The following is a 26,504-nucleotide window of genomic DNA, read 5'->3' as shown; positions in this document are numbered from 1 at the left end:
CCGAGACAGATCCTTACCTGTTCAGCACTGAACTGGCGAGCGACTCCAGCTGCAGTGTTGAACTGATTCCCCATTGAGAGTCTTCTCATAATCCTGTCCTCTCGTGCACTCGTTTTACGTGGATGACCGGCCTTTTTGAGGGACTTAAATTAATCTGTGTCCTTGTAAAGTTTCAATTTTCTTGAAATCACAGACTGTGAATGCCCAACCTCTCTCTGAGGCTGAGAGGGTCGTCCCTTTGGCCTTCAAAAACACTGGACAATCTGCTGTCTCAGGGTTTCACTTTAGAGCAGCTGACATCTTGCAAAGTAACCAGGAGAGCTGCAGATAAACAGGGTGTGTCCAACAATGAAGTCAGTTATCACCAGGTGCAGATTAACACTAATAACTGGGAGGGATCTGAAAGTGTTCTCTAATTTTGATCACTGTTTTTTTTCACAAAATAAAGGTTTTTGTTGAAGTGCCTGGGTTATTTAAAACAACATGCTAGTACAGCAGTGGTTTATCCACAGTAGGTATTCTATCAAATTTTAAACAATAAAAAATAACAGTATTTCAGAATAAATCAAGTATTAATTACTTGTTTTCTAATTTTGATCTCCACTGTATAACATTACTCTCATGTCTTCAGTCTTGTGTGGCAAAAAACAGTATTACAGAAACAAATGAGATTAATAGAGGTCTTGTAAAACTGTAAACTTAATTAGTTGACAATAAAATGTAGGAATAAGTGATTTAATGTGAATATTAGCATATATGCTTTGGTAGCACAAGGACACAGTACAGCTTAACCTTTGCCCCACCATAACATTTTAAGCTTTTTCCAATGAAAGTCAATAAAATAACACAAAAGGTTTAAAGTTCAATGTTTATCAACTCACGGTCACAAAAATGAGATATAACAAATACATTCAACAAAAGAAGTTACAGATGAAATGTTCTTACAAAATAACGGTTTTGGTTCTGTTCTATCAGCACATCGGCTCTTCTAATGCACACAAGGCAACTTCGTTTCCAAACACTCATTGCTCTATATAGCATAATCTGAAGTGTTGAACATTATATTACACACAGCTTAGATCAGGGATATGATTCAACATCTGTCAGCAGAATACTGTGAAGTCCTGTGCAGTGTGGCTGCTAAGATTGTTTTTGATATCTCTGAAAGTAGGGCTGTACGGTATGGTCTAAAATGTATATCACGGTATCATTTGAAGCATAGATGGTAATGGTATTATATCGCTGTATGTTTAAAGGGTATATGCAGGAATCCTTAAGTTCATTTCAATACCGTTGCAAGACTTTTTAAAGACCATCTCAAAGTATTTTAGGGTGCGGGACAACGGAACGCTAATTGACTTTGCCACACTGATTACGAAGAAATTTCAGTTAAAAGAGACACTTTAAGTTTTGTTTAGAAGCCTACACAGTTGAGGTGGCTGTTCTTCTTGTGGTGTTAAGTTTAACACGTTTTTGTTAGTACCCAGCCTCAAATCATACGGGCTGATTTTATTTCAGTCCTTTGGTGTACAAATATATTCAGACAAAGAATTAAAAGGCAAAGAGTACATGCAGATTCCTCCAGTGATGCTGGTTTGGAAATATAAATTGTCCATTATTCACAGATAAATGCTGCATTTTGTCTTTTCGGTCTCTGCGTTTTCAATTGAGGGTGACATACTTCTTAAAAACACCAACTGCCTTAATTCTGACTGTCTTCATACATTTATCAGCACTTCTTTCTAACTCTGTACCTTATGTAAATTGTCATACTTACGTCACTCACCCCAAGTCAGGAAAAGCCTTAAATTTAAAATATAAAGAATGTGCTCACCTTTTTTTAACTTCAACTAAATGTTATTAATGCATTTGTCCACTAAACCGAACTCCACACTGCATCTATCCCCACCACTTTCCTTGAGGATAGTTTAGCAGTGAGACAAATCAAATCTGAGGAACCCAACTTCATATTCACCAAAATCACTCACAAAGCAAAGTCCTTTTTACCATCTATTCACCCATTTATTCCTCAACAGGGAAGTCGACGCCATCCGCTCTGTCACCAGGGCAGGCGTCTCATCAGGGTTTTGCTTCAGATGTAGAAACACTTGTGGTCCTTCAGGTTCCTCAGGTAGGAGAAACTCTTCCCACACTTGTCGCACATAAACTGTTTCTCCCCAGTGTGTATCTGCTCATGGGCTTTCAGGCTGTTGCCCTGGTTGAAGCTGCGGCCGCACGTCTCGCAGCTGAAAGGCTTCTCCCCAGTGTGGATACGCTGGTGTCTGTTCAGGTTTCCTGTGTTGCTAAAACATTTACCGCACGTGTTGCAGCTGAACGGTTTCTCTCCTGTGTGGACAACCTTTGGACAGGGAGGTTACAAGAAAAAAATGTAAGTGAAATTTTCAGATGTAGGATTGAATTATCAAGTTTGGTATAAAGGTTTACATCAAGCTGGGTCTCATGCAAGAAACTAAACCTACCCCTAAACTTCTCATACTCTTTGCCTGTGACTTTTGCTCATAGAAGTGTTCAAGTCAGATTCCCTTTCTAAACTGCCCGTAAATCTGTCAAATCACCTGTTCATGAGGACATGCATGTTCATCCACTCTTGTGGGAGAGTTTCATTCATAAACATCTTTCCAAATTTAAAACATTATTCTAATAAAAATATACTTAATTTGACCAGGAGAATCCTATTGACATTAAGAATCTGTTTTTTAAGGCAGACCTGACCAAGACAGGCAGCAGCACAAATACAGACAGTGTTACAGTTACAGAAGACACAAAACCAGAGACAGTGTTAAAAAGGGAACTAAAAACCAAGCACATTTTTTAAAGAGGAATTTTGAGCAAGTTTTATAGCCAGTTAAATTAAAAACGTTACATCTTAAGGCATCTGCTTCGTATCCTTTCATTTTGGATTTAAAAGCATTGAAATAGATTAATGCATTGCGTTTCAAGTCAGTTTGAAACACATCCTATGCAGAGCTGAGCCAAATACACAAATGGCCTTTTTCCAATTTCTGTACAGGTATTTGGGAAAGACAGCATAAAGAAGTCCTGAGAACGCAAAGATGATTGTCTGGCACTTTTTGGGGTGATAAAGACATAGTAGTAGTAGTAGTAGCAGTATGGGAGCAGACCAAGAATTGCCTCATATATAGAGGTGCACCAATGACAGAGACTACTGGTGGCCAGAGCAGGTACTGTAATACTACTGGAGAATAACTCACAAATAGAGTTTCACACGATAAAGCTTCATGTGCTGCTCTCAGAAATAGGCCAAAAAAACATTTTATCAGTGTCATTAGAGTGGTTTCATAGGATCCAAAACAATAACAAAATATAGGTTGCAGAGCTGTCAACGACGTGTAATCTGAGCAGAGCTGTAATGTGACACACACAAAGAGGGAATAGTTGAACATGAATAAATAACGTTGTTGGAAAGCAAATCGGACTAATATGAGAGGCGGTCATATGAGAGAGTATGTTGTTCTGACATGAAGCCCATTGGAATAAAGACACTGTAGGCACCAAGTAGATGCTGTTTTACCATAACAATGCAGCCATAATTTAAAAAGCTATTAAAATAGAGGTCTTTTAGAAATTCTTTATCGCCTGATGCTCATTTTTAGGAGTCCCATCCTTTTTTGAGCTGCTTAAACATGGATGTTGCTACAAACCAGCAACGCATTTCTGTTTTTATGTCAAACAATGACAGGGGTGAACTGTTGAATCTTTCCATTACAAAAACAACACTTCATGCAAACCTACCTGATGTGATTTAAGGCTGCTGTGCTGCGTAAACATGCGGCCGCAGATGTCGCAGGTGAAGGGCTTCTCCCCGCTGTGTGCCTTCAGGTGAATCTTCAGGTAACTGGACGAGTTGAAACTCTTCCCGCAGAGCCCGCAGCAGTGAGGCCTGTCCACCGTGTGGTGCTTCTGGTGCGAGCGCAGGACGGTGATGGAGCTGAGCCGCCGGCCGCAGAGCACACACGAACACGGTATAGTTGACGTATGCGTCTGGAGGTGTTGGCGGAGCGAGTTGACACAGGCCATCGCCGCGCCGCACACTACACAGGTGACGCAAGCCAGCGAGTTCTCGCCTGAGTGAGTCTTCTGGTGCATCTTTAAGGCACTCTTCTGGATGAAACATTTCCCGCAGGTCTCGCAGCTGAAGGGACGCTCCCCAGTGTGTATCCGCTGATGGCCTTTCAGAGTGTCAGCTTGATTAAAGCTTTTGCCGCAGGTCTCGCACTTGTATGGCTTTTCCCCCGTGTGTATGCGCAGGTGGCGCTGCAGGTTACCTTGTATTGTGAAACTTTTGTTGCAGTGCTGGCAGTTATAGGACCGCTCTCCCGTGTGGACCTTCTGATGCATTTTCAGGCCGTGGGCTCGGTAGAAGCTCTTTCCGCACTGTTCACAGCAAAACGGCCGGACTTCTTCGTGGAGACGCTGGTGGTTCCTCAGCAGCTGCTTCAGGGTGAAACCCTTCCCACAAACATCACATGTGTGTGGTCTCTCACCTGTATATGGAAGCAATGAGTATTGTAAGAGAGACAGAACATGGCATACTCAAAGGTAGTGTGAACATGAATCAAAAGACTGGATGTAATGTGAATGGGATCTCTTTCACTGACACACACAGGGCCTGTTTTCACCTGGTGTTAACATCCGTCCAGAGTGATAAGATCGCAAGTGGACCACTGAGCATTATAATGTAAACAATACATTTTATTTGTTGGCACCTTTCTTAACACCCAAGGTCACCTTACATGTTAACAAAAACAGATATGAAATACAATATCACATATAAATACATTAACATATACAAAGAAAATACAGTGTGGCTAGATAAATGGATAAGGAGGATAAACCTGGGGGACAGAGTATTATAGGGAGTAGGACAATTTAAAATGGTGTGTTTTCAGGTAGGACTTGAAGGTGTCAATGGAGTCCAAAGTGCGTGTGTGTGTAGCTGGAGTGAGTTCCAGAGTCTGGGTTCTGAATAGCTAAAAACCAGAGCACCCATTGAGGTGAGTGAAAATGAAGGGGTGGAAAGCAGGGCGGCAGATGAGAAACGGAGTGAACGGGATGGGATAGAAACGGTGTAGTTAGAGAGATTTTGGGGGGCCTGGTTATGGAGAGCTTTGAATGTTAGCTGAAGGAGCTTGTAATGTATACAATGTTGGACAGGGAGCCAGTGGAGTTGCATGAGGACTGGTGTAATTGATCTGAGGACTTAGTGTGGGTGATGATTCTGGCGGTGGTGTTCTGGATGGTTTGTAGACGGTGAATGAGTTTCTGTGGTAGACCGGTGAGGAGGGAGTTACAATAATCAACATGTGGAGACAAGAATGTGTCTCTTCGGTGACCACTTGTGATCTGATCTCACTCCCCTGCCCAATTTGCAAATAAACACCTGCAGAATTCACATTTCCATATAAATAGTCTGCATATTTGAATGAAAACTCGTTTTTGTTATTGTTGTGTTGTGTGTGAATTTCAGTTGTTGTTTTTAGCTCTCATAAGCTAACTTTTAATGTTCGCTTTCAGCTGGATAGGAGCCAGGAGTGTTTAGTTACTGCTGATGAAGACCCAACATTCCCTGACATTTCATGATAAAAGCTTTTAAATAACAAAAAAAACAGGGGACTTTCACTGTGAAGAATTCATAAGAAATGAAATGTGTGATGTGTTTAAAGCCACTTCGGCTTGTCAATAGCAGCAGCAGATGTTACAAAGAAACAACAGGAATATCTTTAGCAATATATACTGCAAAATTCTGGTGCATTTTAAGGACCTAAAAATAAGGTTATTATTCATCCACGGTCGCTGGGGCTCCCTTTTTCAGGCATCCATGGCAATGCTCAAGAGAACCGGATACGTGCAGTGGAACAAACACAGTCTGATAACAACATCCAAAACACAGGATTCACTCTGTGGTTTCTGTGACATGGGAAACACTTTCAAAATAATGTTTTAAAATACGAAAACTGTCAAAATACACAAAGCTACAGGCACAGAGGTTGTGGAAAGAGTCAGTGAATGAGGATTAGGATAGTCACACTTACAGCTGAGTAGGCCGTCCTGCAATGTGACCGAAGAGGCATCATTCACACTTCTGAATGAATGCGCCCACATGGAGCTCACACCATCAACGAACCGCCTCTTTTACCTCCATGTTTTAGCTTAAAGACACTTTACTCTATGATTGATCCTAATCTCTTTCATCAATCTTTATTCACACACTTCCTGTCCAGCACCAAACGGCCGACAGACAAGGCTAGCGACTAGAAAGAAAGTGGAACGAGTATGAGTGAATATTGGACTGACATTTATCAGTAGCTTAGCAAAACATCCCCAAATTAATACTAATGCCCCACTGTCTGCTGAATGTGTACCTATGTTTCCTACTCACACCATATCAACTTTGAAGGCGCTATCAGGGCTGTTGGTTTGGCAGCTTCTCGTGGAGTCTGTACTGCCCCCCGTACTGTATTACAACACTCACCTGTGTGAAGCAGCATGTGTGCACTCAGGCTTCGCTGGAATGAAAAGCCTCTGCCACAATGAGAGCATTTGAAGGGCTTCTCTGCGTTTGCCCCGTGGACGGCCTGGTGGGCTTTGAGCTGCAGCAGCTTGGAGAAGGTTTTGTTGCAGTGTCGGCAGCTCAGATGCTGCTGATTCTGTCCCTCCTTCTTTGCTCGACCTCGATGGGATTTTGGTTTTACAACATGTTTAGGTCTGGTAGTGAATCCCGGGTCACCGTCATCTGGCTCATCTGGCTCATCTGGCTCCATCTAGCAGAAGAAAATCCACAAATTGTTTATTCATTTCCTCTTAACTGTTCCTTTTCTCTATTTTGGTGCATATGCAGGCCAGAATGTGGATTTCATCACATGCTTAACACAAACCGGCCACCAGTCACATTAACACAGAGATAATTTAAAACACCATTCTTAATTATGAACAGATGGACCAAATATGTATGTACGTGGAATTATTTATGTAATAAAAAGAGGACACAAACAGGCACAAAAAAATTAAAAATAATTTGCTATTTGTGAAACCAACCTGGTAGTCTGGGTCGTCATTATCGTCCTGGCCCATGTCATCTCTGATCTGACTGGATTCAGAGGATGCCTGGTCGGCAAACGCCTCTAGTTCTTCCTCCTTTATTAGCACAGGTTGGACACTGTCCTGAGAGGAGGAGAGAATACGGACATGTTTAAGAGTCAAAACAACTGAAAATACAAAGATATGGTCATCGCTGTCCACATAATTCTGTTTTCTGTGCTTTGATCCAGGCACCTTAGTTCCCACTAGGGCAGGGGTAGGCAATTCCGGTCCTGGAGAGCAACTGTCCTGCATGTTTTAGGTTTCTCTCTGCTCTAACACACCTGAAATGTTAATGCTGCAGTATATAATGAGGCCGGACTTTATTTTTTACAAATCTTCTTTCTTAAAAACTTAAAATGGGACATTCCAGGATGATGTATGCATAATATTTGACTCATGTATAGGACTATGTTTGATGCTGAATGTCCTTTCTTCTTTTTTTAAGAAAAAGAAACCCATCACCCTGATTCAAAAGTCTGAACATGGTGAGGAACAGAAGAGGGAAAGAGATTCATTCATCCATTCATCTTCAACCTCTTGTCCCCGTCGGGGTCGAGAGCAATAGAAAACCCAGTTAAACGTCAATAAAGGATATCAGAGCATCTACAGAAGAAGAAGGATTTTACCTCATAAGTTCTCACTTTCCACAGGTGAATTATAGGCGATCTCTTCACTCCTGCATCGCTGCTAGCCACAACTGTAAAAATTCAGAAAGTTGTTTATGAATAATTTCGTGTCAATTTCTGCCACTACTGTGTCACTTTCTTAATGCGTTTTAGGAACTCTTCAAAAGCAAACTGCTCCAGCACCAATACAATTAGTGCTTGTTGTAACAAAAGAGAAATTATCTAATAAATTAGTTGCTGTCGAAGTGCAGTGTTATATTATCTTATAGATATGTGAAAACTCAAATGCATCATTCCCACCCTGCCCTACAAAGCTCAGTGGCAAGAAAAGACAAAAGACAATTACAGACGGATCTATAGGCCTATTAATCCAAGTTAATATAGTTATACTGTTCCTTACATTTGTACAGTGGTGGAAGAAGACATTTTACTTCAAGTAGTAATACCGGTGTAAAAATACTCATACATCAAATCCTACTTTACTAAAAGTAAAAAGGTGTTAGCATCAAAATATACTTAAAGTACCAAAAGTAAAAGTAATTATTTTATGGAATGACCCGTTTTAGAGTTGTATGTATTCTAATTATAAATGCATTAATGTGTCCATGACCTTAATGTTGCAGTTTCCCACTCGATGTTTAATGAAGAAAACACAGTGAGAAGCTAATCTCATCACCTCTGTGGCTCTTCCTCCCAGAGTGCTGGCTCTGGACAGTCCCTCCTTCCTTGGCCATAAACTCGCTGCCCTCCTTCTCTCCTCTACTTTCCCCCGTCAGCTCCTCCACTTGCATCTGGCCTTCGCTGCCCTCCAGCACCAGCTGCAGCTCCATCTCTGTCACCTCCAGTCTCTTCCTCAGCTCCTCAATCTTTTCCGCACCCTGTGTCACCTACAAAGACACACTTTCTTAAATAGAAATCATGACAAATGGACGTTGCGAGGAAAGTTGAATCATCTCTAACCAGAAATGTTGTATTGTCAAAACATTATAGACATTTTGAATGTTAGAAGGCAAAGGAGTGTGCCATTTCTCCCCTTCCATTCCAACCACAGTCAGTATAAAACATGGACATCACCGAGAGGTTTCTGATGCACTGATGTGAAGCTCTATGTGGACGGCTCCGGCTGGGCAGAATGAAGCCAACAGTCTTTGCTCTCCGCCTGTGATGGCAGCCACCTGTCACTCAAAGCGACCATACCTTTAATTATGCAGAACTTTAAGGCTTAATATAATTTAAACCGGTGAGTTTTATTAAAATTGACCCCTGTACAGTTTATCATGAACAGGGAAATTAGCACTAGAGACCAAAACTGCATTTTGTACCAGTCTGTAAACATGTTTATTTCTGCTGTATAGTCATTTTAACATGGGGCTCTATGGGGATTGACTCACTTATGGAGCCAGTCTCAAGTGGCCATTCATGGAAGGACGCCTTGCTCAGAGTATTTATTCTTGGTATCTGGAAAATTCTGAATCAATGTTGGTCAGGACTGTGGAACAATTACACAGTTAATCAATGAGTCAATCAACAGAAACTTAATCTAGAATCTAAAACTTCTGCAAGTAAAAATTCCACAAATGTAATTGTTCTAGCTTCTCCAATATCATAATTTACATTACAGTGAAGTATTTGGCTTTTAGACTGTTTGGATGTAAGAAATAAGCAATTTGAAGGACTTTGGGATAGTGTGATGAAAATGTTCCCTGTTTTTTTATGTGTTACAGATCAAATGATGAGTAGTGAAGAGATAATAAAAGTAATAGTCTTTGCCCTAGGACATCTGGATCGTAGTAGGAAAATATAAGTTCCATCAATGCATCACAGCAGACACTAACTTCAGCATCAAGAAAACTATGCTGAAATAAGATCCTGATATAATGACATCCTTTGTACATCCTGATAAGACTGAAACTGATTTTGCCAGTATGACTTCAACACAAATATACCAACACAGTGAAGTGACGTACTTCTAACTGCAGCAGGGAGGAACAATCTTGGAAAAGCTGGCAGATCTTCTCCACGGCTTCTCGAGCCAGAGATGTCATGAAGACGCTGAGCTGGATCACCTGATGGGAACAAAACAGATCTGTTAGAGGCTGATAAACACTGGGTCATTACTTGCCAAGTGTCATAATAAAGGGTGGAAAGTTAACTGATTGTTACAATAAGTCAAGGAGGATTCTAAAAAAGGGCAAGAGGTTACAAATCCTGTGATTCATTTTAGAATAGGGGCGTCAAATTCCGCTCCTGGAGGGCCACTGCCCTGCATGTTTTAGGTTTCTCCCTGCTCCAACACACCTGAGACTAATGATGTGCTTATGTTATCACGCAGTTTGTCAGTGGTTTGAAAATCCTTAGAATCAGATGTGTTGGAGCAAGGAGAAACCTAAAACATTTTAGCCATTTTAGAAAAAGGATATGATCCCAAGGACAAATCAAAATTAAATTATGACGATCTTGTTCCTGTTTATAGTACACTTACTCAGGTATTGTACTTGCACCATTTCAATTTGAGGTACTAATACTTTACTTGAGTATTTTCCTATTCCACTACTTTATACTTCTAATCCACTGCAATTCAGAGGCAAATATGCTACTGTAAACAAAGAGATTTATAATACAAAATATAATTTAAAAAAGTGTACATTGATGAGACTTTATTGATTCAAGGACCTAAATTCACAAGCTACTCAGCAGTGTACAAAATAGTTTCAATTAGAAACACCTTCATCAGCTGCAACATTAAAGTGATGAACATTGTAATCAATTATCAATGCATGAATAATTATAATCTAATAATATATATATAAAAAAATACACATTCTGCATAATTGGCACTTTTTTGTGTGCTTCTTTTATCAGATTTTGAATGCAGGACTTTTGATACGAGCTAACTATATACCCTATATTAAGCTATACTGTCATGGCTGAATTCCTATGAGACACCGGTCCAAAGTGATCTCAGTAGCTATGATTGTGAATGAACCACTGATGCCCGGGTCATGGTCCTGCAGGTGATGGACCAGTATTAAGTCAATTTGGTATTTAACATTCATTTGATATAAGGAATAAAAAATTATTATTCATTTAAACCATTTCATTGAATCATATCAAACAACTCCTGCAACATAGAGACCAATATTCCCTTATGTATCACAAGGCTTGTTTTTTAATGATATATTTCCTAGGATCTTTTACTAAACTTAAATCCATTATGCTTAAGGAAGCTTAGTAGAAGCATAATGGATTAGACTAGTATTGTTATATGGTTATAATTGATCGACTCCCTTCTCCTACGTCACATCCGGTCGATCGTTTTTTGATGAAGTAAAATTTCTCAACAAAAACGACTCCAGATGTCGTTATAATGTCTATTTATGTATAATTTGTTCGAATTGTAGTTTATACATAATTTTCCTACACATTGATTAACAGTGGTCTCTAACCTGCAAGTTGCTCTTTAATTTTTGTAAAAAAATAAAATTAAAATATATTATTCAAAAACAAGCTTTGTGATACATGATGAATATTAGTCTTTATGTTGCACAAGTGGTTTGCCATAATCCAATGAAATGGTTTGAACGCAGAATGGTTTTAATTGTGGATATCAAACGGACTTATGCTGGTAGGTGACGGCCACGCTGAGTGAAACCTGTGGCTGAGGCGCTTCTAGACATACAGCAGATAGATACGCCCGGGTCCAACTCAAAATGGCGTTCAAAGATGGACTCTTCTTGGTAAATTAGGGTTAAATGTTTGAATTTAACGTAGCCGATATATGCGCTCCGCCCAGCATAGCTGTCGTATTCAGTTGTTGCTGAAGTTTAGCCGTTGAACGCTAACTAACGGTTAGCTATCTTTTCTATTTCTATGATCGGCTCGTTGTTTAGAGGCAGGAGGCAGCCGCGACACCGACACAACCGACGGCTCTCTCTCTCTCTCTCTCTCTCTCACACACACACACACACACACAGTCACGTAACCGAGAGTTTAACCCACCTTCTCCTCCGAGGACCCGTGTGCGTTTTCAGCCAGAACGTTACCGTTACAAGTCAACACTTCTGGATATGTTTGTGCGGAGCCGCCGAGAACTTTGGTCATCTCTGTTACCGTCGTCTTCACCATCGTCTCCAAAATGGAGCCGACCTGCGCCTCCAGATCGGACATGTTACTGTGTAACATATAAGTTAGGTTTCGGCTCCAGTGATTTGTAATCACACAAATAACCTCTGCTGCAGTAATAGTGTCGTTATGGTGATGACAAAAACTCGTGCCACTCACAACACGGATCGCATCTTCTTCTTCCTAGTTCATGACTTTCAAAATAAAAGCACGCGGTATTGGTGGAGGAAATTCAAATACCACACAGTGGAACTAGTTACAAGCATAAGTCTTGCATTGAGAATGTAACTTAAGTAAAAACTAAGTATAATCGGCTTAATGGAGTTAAATTATTGAAAGAGCAAAAATGTCCCCTGTGACTGCTATATTATTATGTCATAAGATTAATATTATTGTAAAAAAAAATAGTCCAACCCTGAAAATCATTAGAGAACAACTTGCTGTTTTTCTTCACATTTGTATAAGTGGAACAATAAAACATTTGAAAAATACATCTCAATATGACTGAATGCTAATAAAAATGTGTTGCCAATTAAATTACATTGAATACATTTACAAATGCAGTATTTGTAAATGTACTCTGCTACATTCCACCACTGCCTCCCACAAAGGCACAGCTGTATGAGGCGGGATCAGATTAGCCAAAAGCTGTAGGCTACTCAACTAAAGATGCTGTTACTTGTCAATAACAGTAGCCTACACAAGATGAATGAATGAACAACATGAATTAGCGGAAGTGAACATGAAATGTTCTTTAGTAGTCACGGTTAAATAGTACAATTCTATATTCTTCAGATGGTATATTAGAGAAACTAATTACTAATCTTTAGAGAGATCAATAAGGGTATTCTAAGTATTGTTTGAAGTAATGGTATTGGTGTAGTTACAGTACTTACACCATGGAAATGTTATTTCTGAGTAATACATAGTCCTTTACTATCCTCCAGTTGTCAAAAAGGGAAACTGCACCAAAGCGAAACACGTAATCGGGAAAACAAATAAAACAAAGGCAATTACTTTCAAAGTAAATAGGAGCCTAAACTTGACCACGCCAATCACTTTCTATTGGTCACAGTTAAGAGACTACAACTCCACATTCTTCAGTGCGAATATGCTCTCGGCAAATTTATGAAGAAAATAAAATATCAGGGCTCGGTAGATACCTGATACGATCCGATCCCATTGTTGAATTAGGGCGCACTCACACTGTCTTTCTGTCCCGGGCCAAAACCAGTTTTTCAGCTAAAGCCTAGTACCTTTAAGCAGTGTGAGTGCACCCGTTCCGCGCATAACAGCCGACAGCGGGCCGTCCACGGCACGAGCACTACGGCGGTAGCGTATGTGCGCCTGTTCGGACATAGAAAATAGAAAGACGGATGCGGAGGTAGAGTGTTTACTGCAGATTTGGTCGGATGAAAATATTCAAAAACAGTCGACAAGACGCACAAAAACTCTGAGGTCTATGGAAAGATTTGTAAACAAAGCCACACACACGCGATCAATGCGTGTGACGTGTTACGGCGTGATGTCGTATGGACAGCAAGAAGCATTGGCCGGCCCTGGCAGTGTGAGTACAAACGGGGCTGGGGCGCAGGGGGAGAGGGAGGGGGGACAAGTACCCTAAAGCCCGGGTCGCGGTGCAGAAGGACAGTGTGAGTACGCCCTTAATAAACTGTACACCTCACCATGTGGAAGAGACTAGGCATGCCTAAAACATTACTTTCCTAACTTTGTAAAATAAAATGTAACAAATGAACACATAGATACAAATTTACTGAATTGTAATTTATTTATTCATTTGTTATTAAATAAACAATTGTGCACCAGCTTAAACTTCTTAAAATTAAATGGAGCAGCTGAACCTGAGAATAAAGTTACTTAAATAACAAACAGTAATGACACTTATTTGTAAATATTTAGTGCAAACAGAAATTTCAAAATAAAATATAGCTGCTGAACCTGATAACAGGATCTTAAACAACAATGTGCAGGATTTTGTAGGTGCAGCACTGTTTGTCGAAGTTGTGGTTTTACCTTTTGTACCTTAAGGAACGCATGACTTTAAGTAACCAGCTATATCTGTAACATGTCGACTGGTGAAACTTAGTTAAAACTGGTTCATGGGAAAAAACATGTGGAAAAACATGAACTGGGCTAGATTCTAATCATGCTAGCCCGTCTATGGCATTTTCAATGTTAAGTTAGCATCCATGCTAATTGTCATTTTTGGTAACTAATAATAGAAGAAAATCAGTGTTGAGAACACATTATAATTTGAACAGGAATTCAGAATAAAACAGAGCAGCCGAACTAGGTGAAATACCTGCATACAACTGAGTCTTTGTTTGCTCCATGTTGATGTTGCTGCTCCTGTGTGACGTAGCACGAGTCACAAATGATCATAATGGATTTGTCCATGGATCTGGTATATAATCCGATACCCGATCGAGCTTATTTATCAATACCTGTTCTTAATAGTGGATCGGTGCAACCCTAGTTATCTGTGTGGATGTACAGTGCTGTGTTTGGTGGTTTAGTCTTGGCTCTACGTAGTCCCTGTTATGGTTCTAGTTAAAGGTACGTGACACTTCCTAAGTGTATTTTTTCAGATAGATCCCCAGAACATTTCAGGACTGAGAAATAGCTGCTGTATTGTCATTATTATTGCTCAGTTTAAGGACGTAGTGAGTGTGTTCTCTCACTGTCATTTTTCAGCGCAGTTGTGTTTCTTGAGCAGCCTCGAATCTGAAAATCCGAGTCCACAGCTGCTGCAGGAATACGGTCTCTCTCCCGTGTGGACCTGCATGTGAAACTTCACATGCCCGAGCTGCCTGAACCTCACTCCACAAACTTCACACTCGTAGGGCTTCTCCCCGGTGTGGACCCGCAAGTGTCTGAGGTAGTTTGTGTAGATCCTGAATGCCTTTCCGCACTGCTCGCATTTATGTGGTTTCTCTCCAGAGTGCTGCAGTTTGTGGGCCTTGAGAGCCTGATGGATGATGAACCTCTTTCCGCACACGTCACAACCGAACGGACGCTCTCCCGAGTGGACCCGTTGATGGTAGTCGTAGGATGCTTTGTAGAAAAAAGACTTTCCGCATATGTCACAGTTGTATTGCATCTGACCTGTGTGAATGAGCTCGTGTCTTTTCAGTGAAGCTGCCGTGTCAAAGCTCTTGCGGCAGGTCTTGCAGCTGAACGGCGTCACATCTATTGTCGTTCTGTCCAGTCGATAGATAACTCTTCGGTTACCTGGCTCTCGAGTTCGTTGTCTGTTGACCTGCCCGTGTTTTTCATCATGAGTCACTCTCTGGTGTCTCTGCAGCTGGCAGTTGTAAAGAAAAGTCTTTCCACACAGGTCACACATGAAAGACTTGGAGGCACCGTGAAGAAGCATGTGGGCTTTCAGCTTATTGTCCTGAATGAAACTCTTTCCGCACACTTTACATTTGAACGGTTTTTCACCAGTGTGAATACGAATGTGTCTCCTCAGGTTCTGTTGCAGGGTGAAGCCCGCTCCACACGTCTCACATGTAAACACCTTCCCTTTGTGGACTGACTGGTGCGCCCTGAGCGAATTCCTCTTTGTAAAAGTTTTGCCGCACACCGTGCATTTGTAAGGGTGTCCACCAGTATGTATGTTTTTATGGCACAGCAGTGCGAACGCGTACCTGAAGCCCTGCCCACACTCAGAGCACTTGTGCGGCTTTTCAACAGTGTGTATGAGCTGGTGAGCCCGCAGGTTGGCTTTAGTTTTGAAGGCCTTTCCACAGCTGGAGCAGACATGCGGCCTTGTGTCTGTATGTACAAGCTGGTGAGACTTCAGGAGCATTTTTGTTTTGAACGTCTTGTCGCAGAGCTGGCACTTGAAGGTATCGTACTTCCTCTCCTCGTGTCGCAGCAGGTGCTTCTCAAAAGTCGGCGTATTCCTGAATTTTCTGGGACACTGGTCACAGGCGAAAGTCCTCTGTTCTTCGTGAGTGTCCATGTGCTTCCTCAGATGAAACTGCCGGTTGAAACTCTTGTTACAGACATCACAAACAAAGATCTTCGCTGTCTTCCTGACTTCTGCTTCCTGTGTGTTTTGACTGTCAGTGTTTTCCAATTCTGCTGTGTCCGTTGTGGTGCAATCATCTGCAGAGCAGACAGGAGAGGAACGGATAAAAGTTATCACACAAAAGAAGATGGTAAAGGGAAAATAATATATTTATTTAATGAACTTCTCATCAATTAGTATAAATTAGTTAAGACTAAGAGTCAACAGTCCCACACATCATTGCATTTTCATTTATACAAATGTATTTACTATTTGTCTTATTCCCTGTGTATTAATGTGGATTACATCCACAGTACCCATCTGAAATCTCACCTTGTCTAGTGGCCGGTGAGGACTCAGCTGCAGAATTCAACTTTTTTGTTGCCTCGCCACCGTCTTAACAAAAAATGAACACAATGAATTACACAAAGACACATTAGTCAGTTTGTTAACTGAAAAACTGTAAATGTTCTGTTCCCAGTAATAATAACAATAATAATGGTAATAATAATAATAATAAAATGCTGTCTGGGTCATATTTCATCTGAAAGTAGATGGAAATCTTATTTTCTGGTGCTGTGAATCCTAATGCTCTTGATGCGCCTATAGCCTTATTGTTTTCTATCAGATTATCCCAAATTAAACTGTGTTCCTTCCTTATGCAAAAATATATTTAATTCAAAGACAGCTCTCTAATGGATTTTATAAAGTTCAAAGTAACATTTCATCCAGCTGCTGAAAGAGTGTTTTGAGAATGTTTTTGCTGTCATTATTGATATACTGTGTGTATTTTGTCCTTTATTATTATTATTATTATTATTATCTTGAAATAGCATATGGGACTTGCTCAATGATATATTTTTCTTTTTTTGTATTTGCTGTTTCTTTTAATAAAATAAAAGACATTTCTTAAAATTCCTTTAAAAGATGATTTATTGCCTGAACTTGGTGCGATTGGACCATATTTGACACACTTTTCTGCATCTGTTCGTAATCATAAAGTGTATTTATTCAAAAGTTAACCAGCAACCTAATGTACCTGAATCTGGTGACAGGAAGTACTGCATGTACAGAAGTGGGATTTTAGCCAAACAGGGCATATTTTGTACACCGTTACTGTGAAATATTGAATATATTCCAGAAGTTCTTTTGTGATGGTGAGTTGAAATGTTGAGTTTTGAGGAACCCACTTCCTCTCATGTGCCGTATCTACTATCCATTTTGCTTGTAACACCCCATTTCCCCCAAATGATTTACAATGAGCGTAGAGTTAGTATTTTGTAGTGGATTTTTCCTTTAATGGAAACTTACCAGCATCATGTCCACTCTCCAGCCCAGCAGCAGGTGCTGTTTCTGTCACTCCCTCTGTCTTTACTTTTAACTTCCCAAAAGGCTTCAAGGTGTAGATCAACCCGCTTTCAAACAGGACCGGGCAGCCGTTCAGGACATTTTCTCTCCACATTCTGGCATTTTCAAAGTTTTCAGTCGTGGTCTTCAGTTGGCTCTCCAGCTGTCTCACTCTGGCCTTCAGAGTCTTGTTTTCGTTGTGCACCATTGAGGACAGTTGGGAGAAAACGGCGCTGATATTTCTTGTTGCTTCCCGTGCCAACATTTCCACAATGCTGTCAAAATCTGGCTGTGGGGATTAAAATAAAGCAGTCAGCACTGTTTGTTATAAATGATCTATTAGATAGACGTATCTGATGCTGAAATATAATAGAAACTGGAGGTATGAGGCTGGATAATACACCAAAATCACACTATTTATTGCCTCATAAGGGTTTCGACTGATGATGTTCCACCATAAGACAGTATTAGTAGAATAAAGCTAGTGCGATTTTAATTTAATGTCTCACATTAATAGAATTATTTAAGAATTTCAAATGCAATGGTTGGGTTTGTGTGTGACGTTGTCAAAATGCCTGCTTTGGACCTGATCAGATATTTAAAAGAGACCTTGTGAGAAGTTTAGAGAGGGAATGTCTTTGGTGGAAGTACAAACAACTTATCAACATCTAAAATAAGTTTAATCGCAAACCCAAATGGTTGAGAACCTCTGGTAATTAACAATATGTTGTATTTAGAAGTTTATCATGTGTTTTTTAAGAGAAATGCGTATCTATAAAGTAACTGGTCAGATAAATGTAGTTAAATAAAAAGTGAAATACCTGTAATATTCTTTTAAAATGTGAGGTTGAAGAATTAAGTAAAACTTTAATCAAGTCTAGTACAAATACCTCAGTATTGTCGTAATGGTACGCACTACTGTTGTTTGAACTTAGTTACTGCCCACCACTGTCCATGGGAGGAAACTGATTTACCGGATAAATTTGATTGTTTTCACAGAGATGAGAGCGTTTGTTCCAGATGTTTAGAAAGAGAGTTATGCATAAATCACTGTGAGTTATCTCATCTGGTTTACAGGATGTACAGTGCTGAGATAAATCCTGACATCTGGATTAATCCATGATAATATTTGGTATTTTATTTATTTATATTTTCTATTAAAATAACCTGAATCTGCAACGTAACTAACTACTAACTAACAGTCAGTGAAATTCTTCCAAAATGTAGTGGAGAAAAAATAGAAAGCAACACAAAAAGGAAATAATCAAGTACAGTACAAATAGGTTCAAGTTGTACTTAAGTCAGTACAGTACTTTACATATAAGTTACTTAGTTACAATGTATATTCCACCAGTGCAGACATTTTAAATCCAGGCCTGGGAGCAGATAATACAAATAAAAATACCCATAATTATTCAAAATTGAACAATTGCGGTTTCAGACTTCACATTCTTCACATTTTAGATTTAAATCTAAAAAGAAATGAATCAAATGGTGGAACAAACAATGCCTGACGAAAATATCTTAATATTTACAAAACGAGTAGTTTATTGCACAGACGCTGATGATCCGTTAAAAAAGGGCTTCATATTTTGATATTCATCCAGATCAATGAATCACTTATAAAGTAGTCCCACACACTGGGAGAAGATGAAGATGGAGAGAAGGGTTGGGCTGAGTAGAGATTACATGACCCTAAAATGATGATTTACTAATATAACAGTTAAGTAAGCAGTGGTATGTTGGCTGTAACAAGAAAGGTAAGCACAGGAAATGATTCCATGTGCAGTACTTATGAATAATATGGCGAGCCCAAGTTGTGATTTATGGTGGCATGGTGTGAGTTGCATACTGGCAAAATAAATAAATCACTTTTGTGTCCCCCCCAATCCTGACATCGGGTCTGCAGCCCTGAATCAAGGACTGAGTTTGAACAGAAGTAAACGGGGTGTCTCTCGCAGCCAGTCCAGTTTATTATTATTATTATCATTATTATTATTATTGGGAACCAAGAACTTTATTTCTCCCCTCAGAACTTAACATTGTATCAAACAAAGCTAACGCTAGTTTGTAACGACAGGCAGCCATCTTTGTTGCGCTCAGCTGGACATATTCGTGTGTTTCCGTCGGCGCAGTCTCCTCCGGATAGTGTGTCTGACCGGCTGAACAGTCTCCGGTGCCCTCGGTGTACTCCTGCAGACTAACGAGCTAACGCACAGCGCAGCGGTGACTCACCTCGCGTCTGCTCGGCTCCTGTGAGGACTTTCCTTCTTGTGACTTCCCGACATCCACCGCGGTCTTAATGACAGTCTCCACGATGGACTTTGTTTCTGAGTAAAACACTGAAGGTTCGGACATGTTTGACACGGAGCTTTGTGACGCTATTGCCTTCAAAGTTTACCCGCGACTCATTACAACAGCTCTGCTAAACCGAACGGCACGAGAGTCACAGCCATTGATTCCGGAAACAGAACTGGCACAAAGTCGCGTTTCAAAATAAAATTCATATTCAAGTTGCTTTGATTGCAAATGTTCTTTAATTGCAATGACAAACGGAAAAGGGAATACATACAGTGCCGCAGTACACATAACTCTACATAAGAAAGACATTTTATATCTATTTTGTTTGAAAATAATTACATCTTAAATGACGTTTTATCGATAATTACGAATCAACAAAGCATAAATTAATACAAATCAAAGAAAATTAAAAAAAGAAAAGCCATTCAAAAAGTACCGCAACCTTCACAACCCAACTAAAGAGAAAGAGTTTTAGCTGCTGAAAATAACGTTTCTCCTGAAACACGTTTTGAAATCATGAAGCCGGCATCTCTGCTGCATTTATCACCTTCAAAATTTACATGATCTTACCTCAATGCCTATATTTAGGATTTCACTTGTTTAACTTTTTGGATTTCGAAAGGGCCCTAATTTATTTTTTTAAATAAAAAAAAGGTAAACAAAAGTATCTGTTTTTCATAGCAGAAAGAAAAATACATCTGTAAATGCCACAAATAATGCTGCTAACCTCCACTGTGAATACTCTGAACTACTTTTGCTGACAATTACTGTATTAATTACTTTTGGATTAATCCCATATCGCTATCATAAAGAGTAACAACAAGTGAGAGTTACCAGAGGTCAGAAGGGGTAAGACTCCTTAGTGGAGCAATAGCCAAAATAAAAGTCATCAGTTTATAATATGAGGACAAACGAGCATCCATTTGCCGCTGTGAATCCACAAGCGTATGTTTTTTTTTAGCTGGTGTAAAACACCCCATTATTAGGATGAAACTAATGAAGTTTTAAGCTTTAAGTTAAGCGCAAAGGCAATGAGCCGCACACAGGTTAACACAACAAGCCGCTGTTTCGTTTACGACATCATTAGATTGAAATTCTCCCGTTCTGGTGGACGAAACACCACGTCACCTATGGCCCGTCACAGCTGTGCTTCTTGAGCTGCCTTGAATCAGAGAAACCCCGGGCACACTGCTGGCACGAGTAGAGCTTCTCCCCCGTGTGGACCTGCATGTGGGACTTGAGCTGGTTCGACTGGTGGAACTTCCTGTGACAGTACTCGCATTCAAACTGCTTCTCCCCCGTGTGGATCCGCAAGTGTCTGTAGAAGTTTCCGTCTGTTCTAAAGGACTTATCGCACTGGTCGCATTTGTACGGTTTTTCGCCTGTGTGAATCCGCTCATGCTGCTTTAGACTGCCGGCGTGGAAAAATCTCTTCCCACACACATCACACACAAAGGGCTTCTCCCCCGCGTGACTTCTCTGATGATAGCCGAAAGAGTACTTGTTATGGAAAGACTTCCCACATAAGACGCAGTTGAACTCCTTGTGCTCATTGTGGCCTTTTTCGTGAAGTTTGAGGGAAGATGTTGCGCTGAAACCTCTCAGACATATTTTGCAGCTGAATGGTTTCACCAACAACTTGCTCCGCCTTCTGGTTTGGACGGATCTGTGTGTGCTGTCGGTTTCCTCGTTCCTGGCAGCATGCACGTACTTCTGATGTATCAGCAGCCTGCAGTTAAAGAGGAAGGTCTTCCCGCACAGATCACACATGAACGGTTTCCTGGCACCATGGATGAGCATGTGGGACTTGAGCTTGTTGTTGTCTGAGAAGCTTTTGCCACAGTCCTCGCAGGTGAACGGCTTCTCTCCCGTGTGAATGCGAAGGTGCCTCTTGAGGTTGCTATTCAGGCTGAACCTCGCTCCACATATGTGGCAGGTGAACGGTTTCTCCCCAGTGTGGACTATGCTGTGTCTTTTCAGAGCAGTGCCGGTCCTGTATGACCTGTTGCACACGGTGCATATGAACGGAGTGATGCCTGTGTGTTTCCTCTTATGCACAGTCAGGGAGTGGGCATATTTGAACGTCTCGTCACACAACGGGCATTTGTGTTTTTTGGCGGTCGAGTGAACGATCTGGTGGAAGCGGAGGGTGTCTTTGCTCTTGAACTCCTTCCCACATGTTGCACAGCTGAACGGCCTTTCTTCCGAGTGAACGGCCATGTGACATCTCAGCTGGACAGACGTCCTGCAAGTCTTGTCACAAAGCTGGCACTTCAATATCTGCTTCCATTTCTCGTGGCGGAGCAGGTGGTTTTCCAGAGACTGCTGGATTCTGTACGTTTTCCCACACTGGTCGCAGGCGAACGGCTTTGGCTGTATCAACCGCTGGTGACGCTTGAGGTGATTCTGTAGCGACTGCTCTCTTCGGTACGACCGTTTACACTGAGGACAGGAGAAGGGCAAGGGTTCTTTACTCTGCTCGTGACGCAGAAGGTGATTTTCCAGAGACTTCTTTGCGTTAAAACTTTTGCTGCACTGCCCACAAGGGAAAGGCTTCTTGTGGACCTTCATGTGTTTCTTCAAGTCACCTTTCCAATGAAAACCGACGTCACAATGCTCGCAGAAGAACCGCTTCACTGTCCGCGACTCTTTTCTGTTCAGCTTTCTTCCCTGCACCCCATCTGACTTGTTCTTTTGCTCTTCGATGCTGTTGTCACTGGAAGCTGGAAACAAAAGGGAGAAATTAGTAAATGAGTCTATATTAGTCTATTATTTTTATACTTCAGTAGAAGGGATGGGAATCTGTAGGCCCCTTACAATTCAATTGCGATTCAGGTGGCTATGATGCAATTTTGTAATGATCCATAAATAAAATAAATAGATGAATTTACTTTTATTGTCCTTTAGTTTACTTAGACAAAACTTAAATGAGGGGAGTAAATGCAGAGCAAACAAATAAATGAACACACGCATATATATATATATATATATATATACTGTATATATATATATATATATATATACAGTATATATATATATATATATACTGTATATATATATATATATATATATATATATATATATATATATATATATATATATATATATATATATATATATACTGTATATATATATATATATATATATATATATATATATGTATATATAGAATAAATGTAAGTATTAATACTTTGTTTTTGATCTTCATATATATACATATATATATCAAACTGTGACAGAAGAGAAGATTTCAACAATGTTTTCTTCTATAGGATTAAAAACTGAACAGGAAGTGTAGAGGCCACAGCTTTGAATGACTTCAGCACATCTGCGCCCACAGAACATCACTAGTTTCTCACACTGCTCTGGTCTGATCTGCGTCCATTCTTGGAAAACAATAAACGATTATTGACTTTTCTGCATTATAAATATCTTTCAAGAGAGAATTGCAATACATTTTATTTGATTTTCCCCCACCTCTATTCAACAGTCACTCTTTTCAAGAGGATTATATCCTCCTCCGTCTATTAAAGCTCCTTCCCAAACTTGAATGTTATGGTCTATTCCTGTAGAAAGCAATGGTCGGCAATCTCATCATACCTTCTTTAATTTTTAAAGTTGGTCTCCTGGTTCTCTTCGTTCTCCCTGAAGATGCCTCTTCCACAGATTTCTGTGATGCAGAAAAAATATTGAGTTCAATTTCAAAAACTTGCTTCCGTGTAACAGACATGCATTCACCAACGCAAATTATAAAGCCTGTTTTGCTCTTTAAGTGGGAAATAACCACCACTGAGATACAGCTGACATGTTTACAAGTATACAAGTATACCAGAACAGTTAAACACACTGCTGCTTCCAGACAAGTTAGTTAAACCAAAAGCAGTACAGAAACACCCAACCTTTTCCGGTGCAGAGTCCACAACACTGGCGATGCTGGAGTCCGGACTGGGAACGTCTTGAGGTGTAGACCCCGGTGAGGCTGCCGGTTTCAGGATGAGCTGTTTTGTTTCGGTTGTTTCAGAGGCCGCAGTCGATGGCGTGGGGGGCTGGTGGACGACTTGGCCGGCGGTGAGCAACAGCACCGTGGGAGCAGAGCTGACTCTGCCAACAAACAGCATCGGGGCTACCGCAGGGTTAGGGACCGTCACAGTTCCATCCGTGGAGCTGGGAACTTCTTCAGTGCTTCCTGCTGAAACCGGAGAAGGGATGGAAGGGGATTCCTCTGCAGCATCTAGAGGGGTAGACGGACTGGTGGAGCCCGAGGACGCTGCTGCTCCTGTGTAATAAAGTGAGACATAAGGTCATCAACATGATTTCAGTTATTAAAGTGCAAGTCAGGCAAAAATGGACCCCATGGTCTATTTCGGCATGAAAAGACATCAAATAAGCCAGAGATAGTTTTTTTTGTTGACCAACAATGTATGGAGAAACTCGGAGACGCTAACAGACCCAGGGGCTAACATTGATTAGCTCGGGGCAGTATGCTGAATGCGCCGAAAGCCGCATTTTTTAACCACTAATACTGCTCAAAATAGCACCAAACCTCTGCAGTAGCATGAGAAGAGTCCCTACACAGAAAACGAAGCACCAACAACGTAGTTAGTGAACCCAGAGTTTATTCAAAAATGTCCTCCTTGAACTGAACTCCAGTGCATCCGATAGTCGACTAGTATGGACTGCTTGTCAACGTGGCCCTACTGGTAAGGCACAGACAGTCTTTTTTTCTAAACTCCAGGTTAGCTAACTACGTTGTTGGTGCTTTGTTTTGCGTGTAAGGACTCTTCTCATGCTACTGCAGTAGTTTGGTGCTATTTTGAGCAGTATTAGTGGCTACATTTTTTTTGTCTTGGATGCGTTCACCGCACCGCCCCGAGCTGATCAGTGTTAGCCCTTTGGGTCTGTTCGCGTTTCTCCGGGCATTCCCCAGACATGAACAAACTGTCTCCATGGCTTATTTGATGCGTTTTCATGCCGGAAAGGACCATGGGGTCTATTTTCTCCGGACTTGCACTATAATGTTCACCACCAGAGGAGTGTAATGTGTTTATTTCAAGACATGTTTGATTCATTTAGAAACAAATTAACTGTCACACACAGAAAAGAAAGGAACTGTATCTGAAAGCATGTGTAGTACAATGAGGGGCAAAATTGTTCCAGCTTCTTAAATGTGGGGATTTGCTGCTCTGTTGCGTATCATCGAAAATCATAGATCTTTGTGTGTGGGGCTTGTGTTAGTCAGACGAAATGATCCCCGTCTGCACACACTTGTGTAAAGGTAAACCTCATAACTCTGCTCCATCTGTGGTGGAGAAGAATGTGCATGGACAATGGTAATTGAGTAAAAATATGTATAATCAGGAAAGTGTACTTAAAGTATTAAAAGGATATCAAATGACATTAATACCCACCCCAGCAACAGCCTGTTCACCCTGCTGCTGCCTGGCAAGCAATACAGAAGTATTCACTGTCCACAAGAGTACAGAGCAGCTTCCTTCCTCATCCTCCGTACTCCACCACAAAAAAAGTTTTGTTTCTCGTTTTTCTCGTGTAGCATAAAGGGACTACATTTTGTTGTGCAGCCCTGTGTACAACGACAGTGAATTAAGGTTGTCACTATATAACAATTTTAAACTTTGATGCAAAAGTAGTAGAAAAAATACTCGGTATGTCTTTCGATACCATTGCGAAGAAAGCTCTTGTAACATGAAAAATATTTAAGTATCAATACGCTTGTCAACCTTACAATAAATTAACCTCCAAAAGTACAATTTCTACAAAATTGCATGCCCGAATGTTCTTTTGTTGGCGTGCCAGACGGTGTTTATTCAGACAGTTTAACGATTGGGTTCGTAATTAGGTCAATCCCCACATGGACAAATGAATCAGAATTAACAATTCAAACCAGTGTATTGCACAATGAGCTACAATAATTGTCTAAAAGGTCCAAATAATGTTCTCCAACAGAAACAGTCCAAAGTTAAATCAAAAATATTGAGCTTTTCGGTTTCAAGCACAACAAACTAAAGAAAGAATTTCAGTTAGTTTAATTCTGTTTTAGTTGGGTTTTTTTTGGAGGAGTGAACCCTCCTCTCAAACTCAATAATAATGGATCTCTGATAAGTTTCAGTTTCGTTTTTCCCTTTAGGAGTGGAGCCTCTTCCCAAACGATTTAACAAACGATCTTTGAACAAGTGAATCTCCAACGCTGTCGGAGTTTTCTGTAAACACTCGACCGTGTAGAGACAGAATTGACATGCTGTCGTGTAATAGAGATGTTTCTATAGGAAAGGTGTCCTTAGATGACTCCTGTTGTGATCTGATGCTATTCAGAAAACACAATGCACTAATATAATAGTAGGGGAAACACTGTCTTTAAACTCTGAGTGACTGAGTGCTCGTGCCCTCTCACCTGTCAGTGAGCCCTCCTGCACCAGGCCTTCCTCTGCCTGGTTGCCGCCCACACTGAAGCTCTTCAGCTCCTGCTCCAGCTGCTCCATCTCTTTGCCCAGCTGACCCACTCTGGCCTCCAGCTCCTGCTCCAGCTGCCCGGCTTTCCTCTGCAGCACATCCTCCAGCTGCTCCACTTTGGCCCGCAGAGACTCGTTCTCCTCACACAGCTCCGAGGAGAACTCCGTGAACACTTTGCGGATCTGAACCACCAGGCACTTCTCTATCTCCCGGATTTCGCCGAGCTTCGCCTCGTCCCACTCCGTGTTTGGCGCCTCTTTCGCCCAGACATCCCTGAACACAGACACGGTGGCCTGGATGGAGACTTGCACGATGGACGCCAGTTCGCTGCCGACCCTCGCCTCCATGTTGCTGTCGTCAGGTCAAACCTCAGCCCGCTGTGTCCGTCAGTCCGCAGGGCATTTTAAAAGCGTAAATAGTGACTTATATCAGCGTCCGCTCGACTTTAGACACCACCGCAGTCTTTCTTCCGTGTTCACATA

At 40.9% G+C, this 26,504-nt stretch overlaps 1 protein-coding gene across 1 annotated transcript; it reads right to left on the bottom strand.

Moving 5' to 3' along the window:
• Positions 1-884: 884 nt before the first annotated feature.
• LOC310946785 (uncharacterized protein) lies at positions 885-26,504 on the bottom strand. Its single transcript, XM_083913337.1, has 17 exons — positions 25,964-26,504; positions 23,454-23,830; positions 23,155-23,224; positions 20,690-22,277; positions 19,704-19,726; positions 19,489-19,595; positions 17,218-17,542; positions 16,240-16,302; positions 14,671-16,004; positions 11,748-12,053; positions 9,716-9,814; positions 8,425-8,635; positions 7,749-7,819; positions 7,078-7,203; positions 6,515-6,803; positions 3,775-4,526; positions 885-2,359 (listed from the first exon to the last, which is right to left on the bottom strand). Exons 1-17 carry the CDS (start codon positions 26,367-26,369, stop codon positions 2,093-2,095), a joined length of 6,414 nt encoding a protein of 2,137 aa, XP_083769463.1. The 5' UTR covers positions 26,370-26,504; the 3' UTR covers positions 885-2,092.

This window comes from Echiichthys vipera (assembly GCF_963691815.1).
Source record: "Echiichthys vipera genome assembly, chromosome: 5".
NCBI lineage: Eukaryota > Metazoa > Chordata > Actinopteri > Perciformes > Trachinidae > Echiichthys > Echiichthys vipera.
Note: the sequence above shows the minus strand (reverse complement) of the source record. Positions and strands in the feature narration are given on the sequence as shown.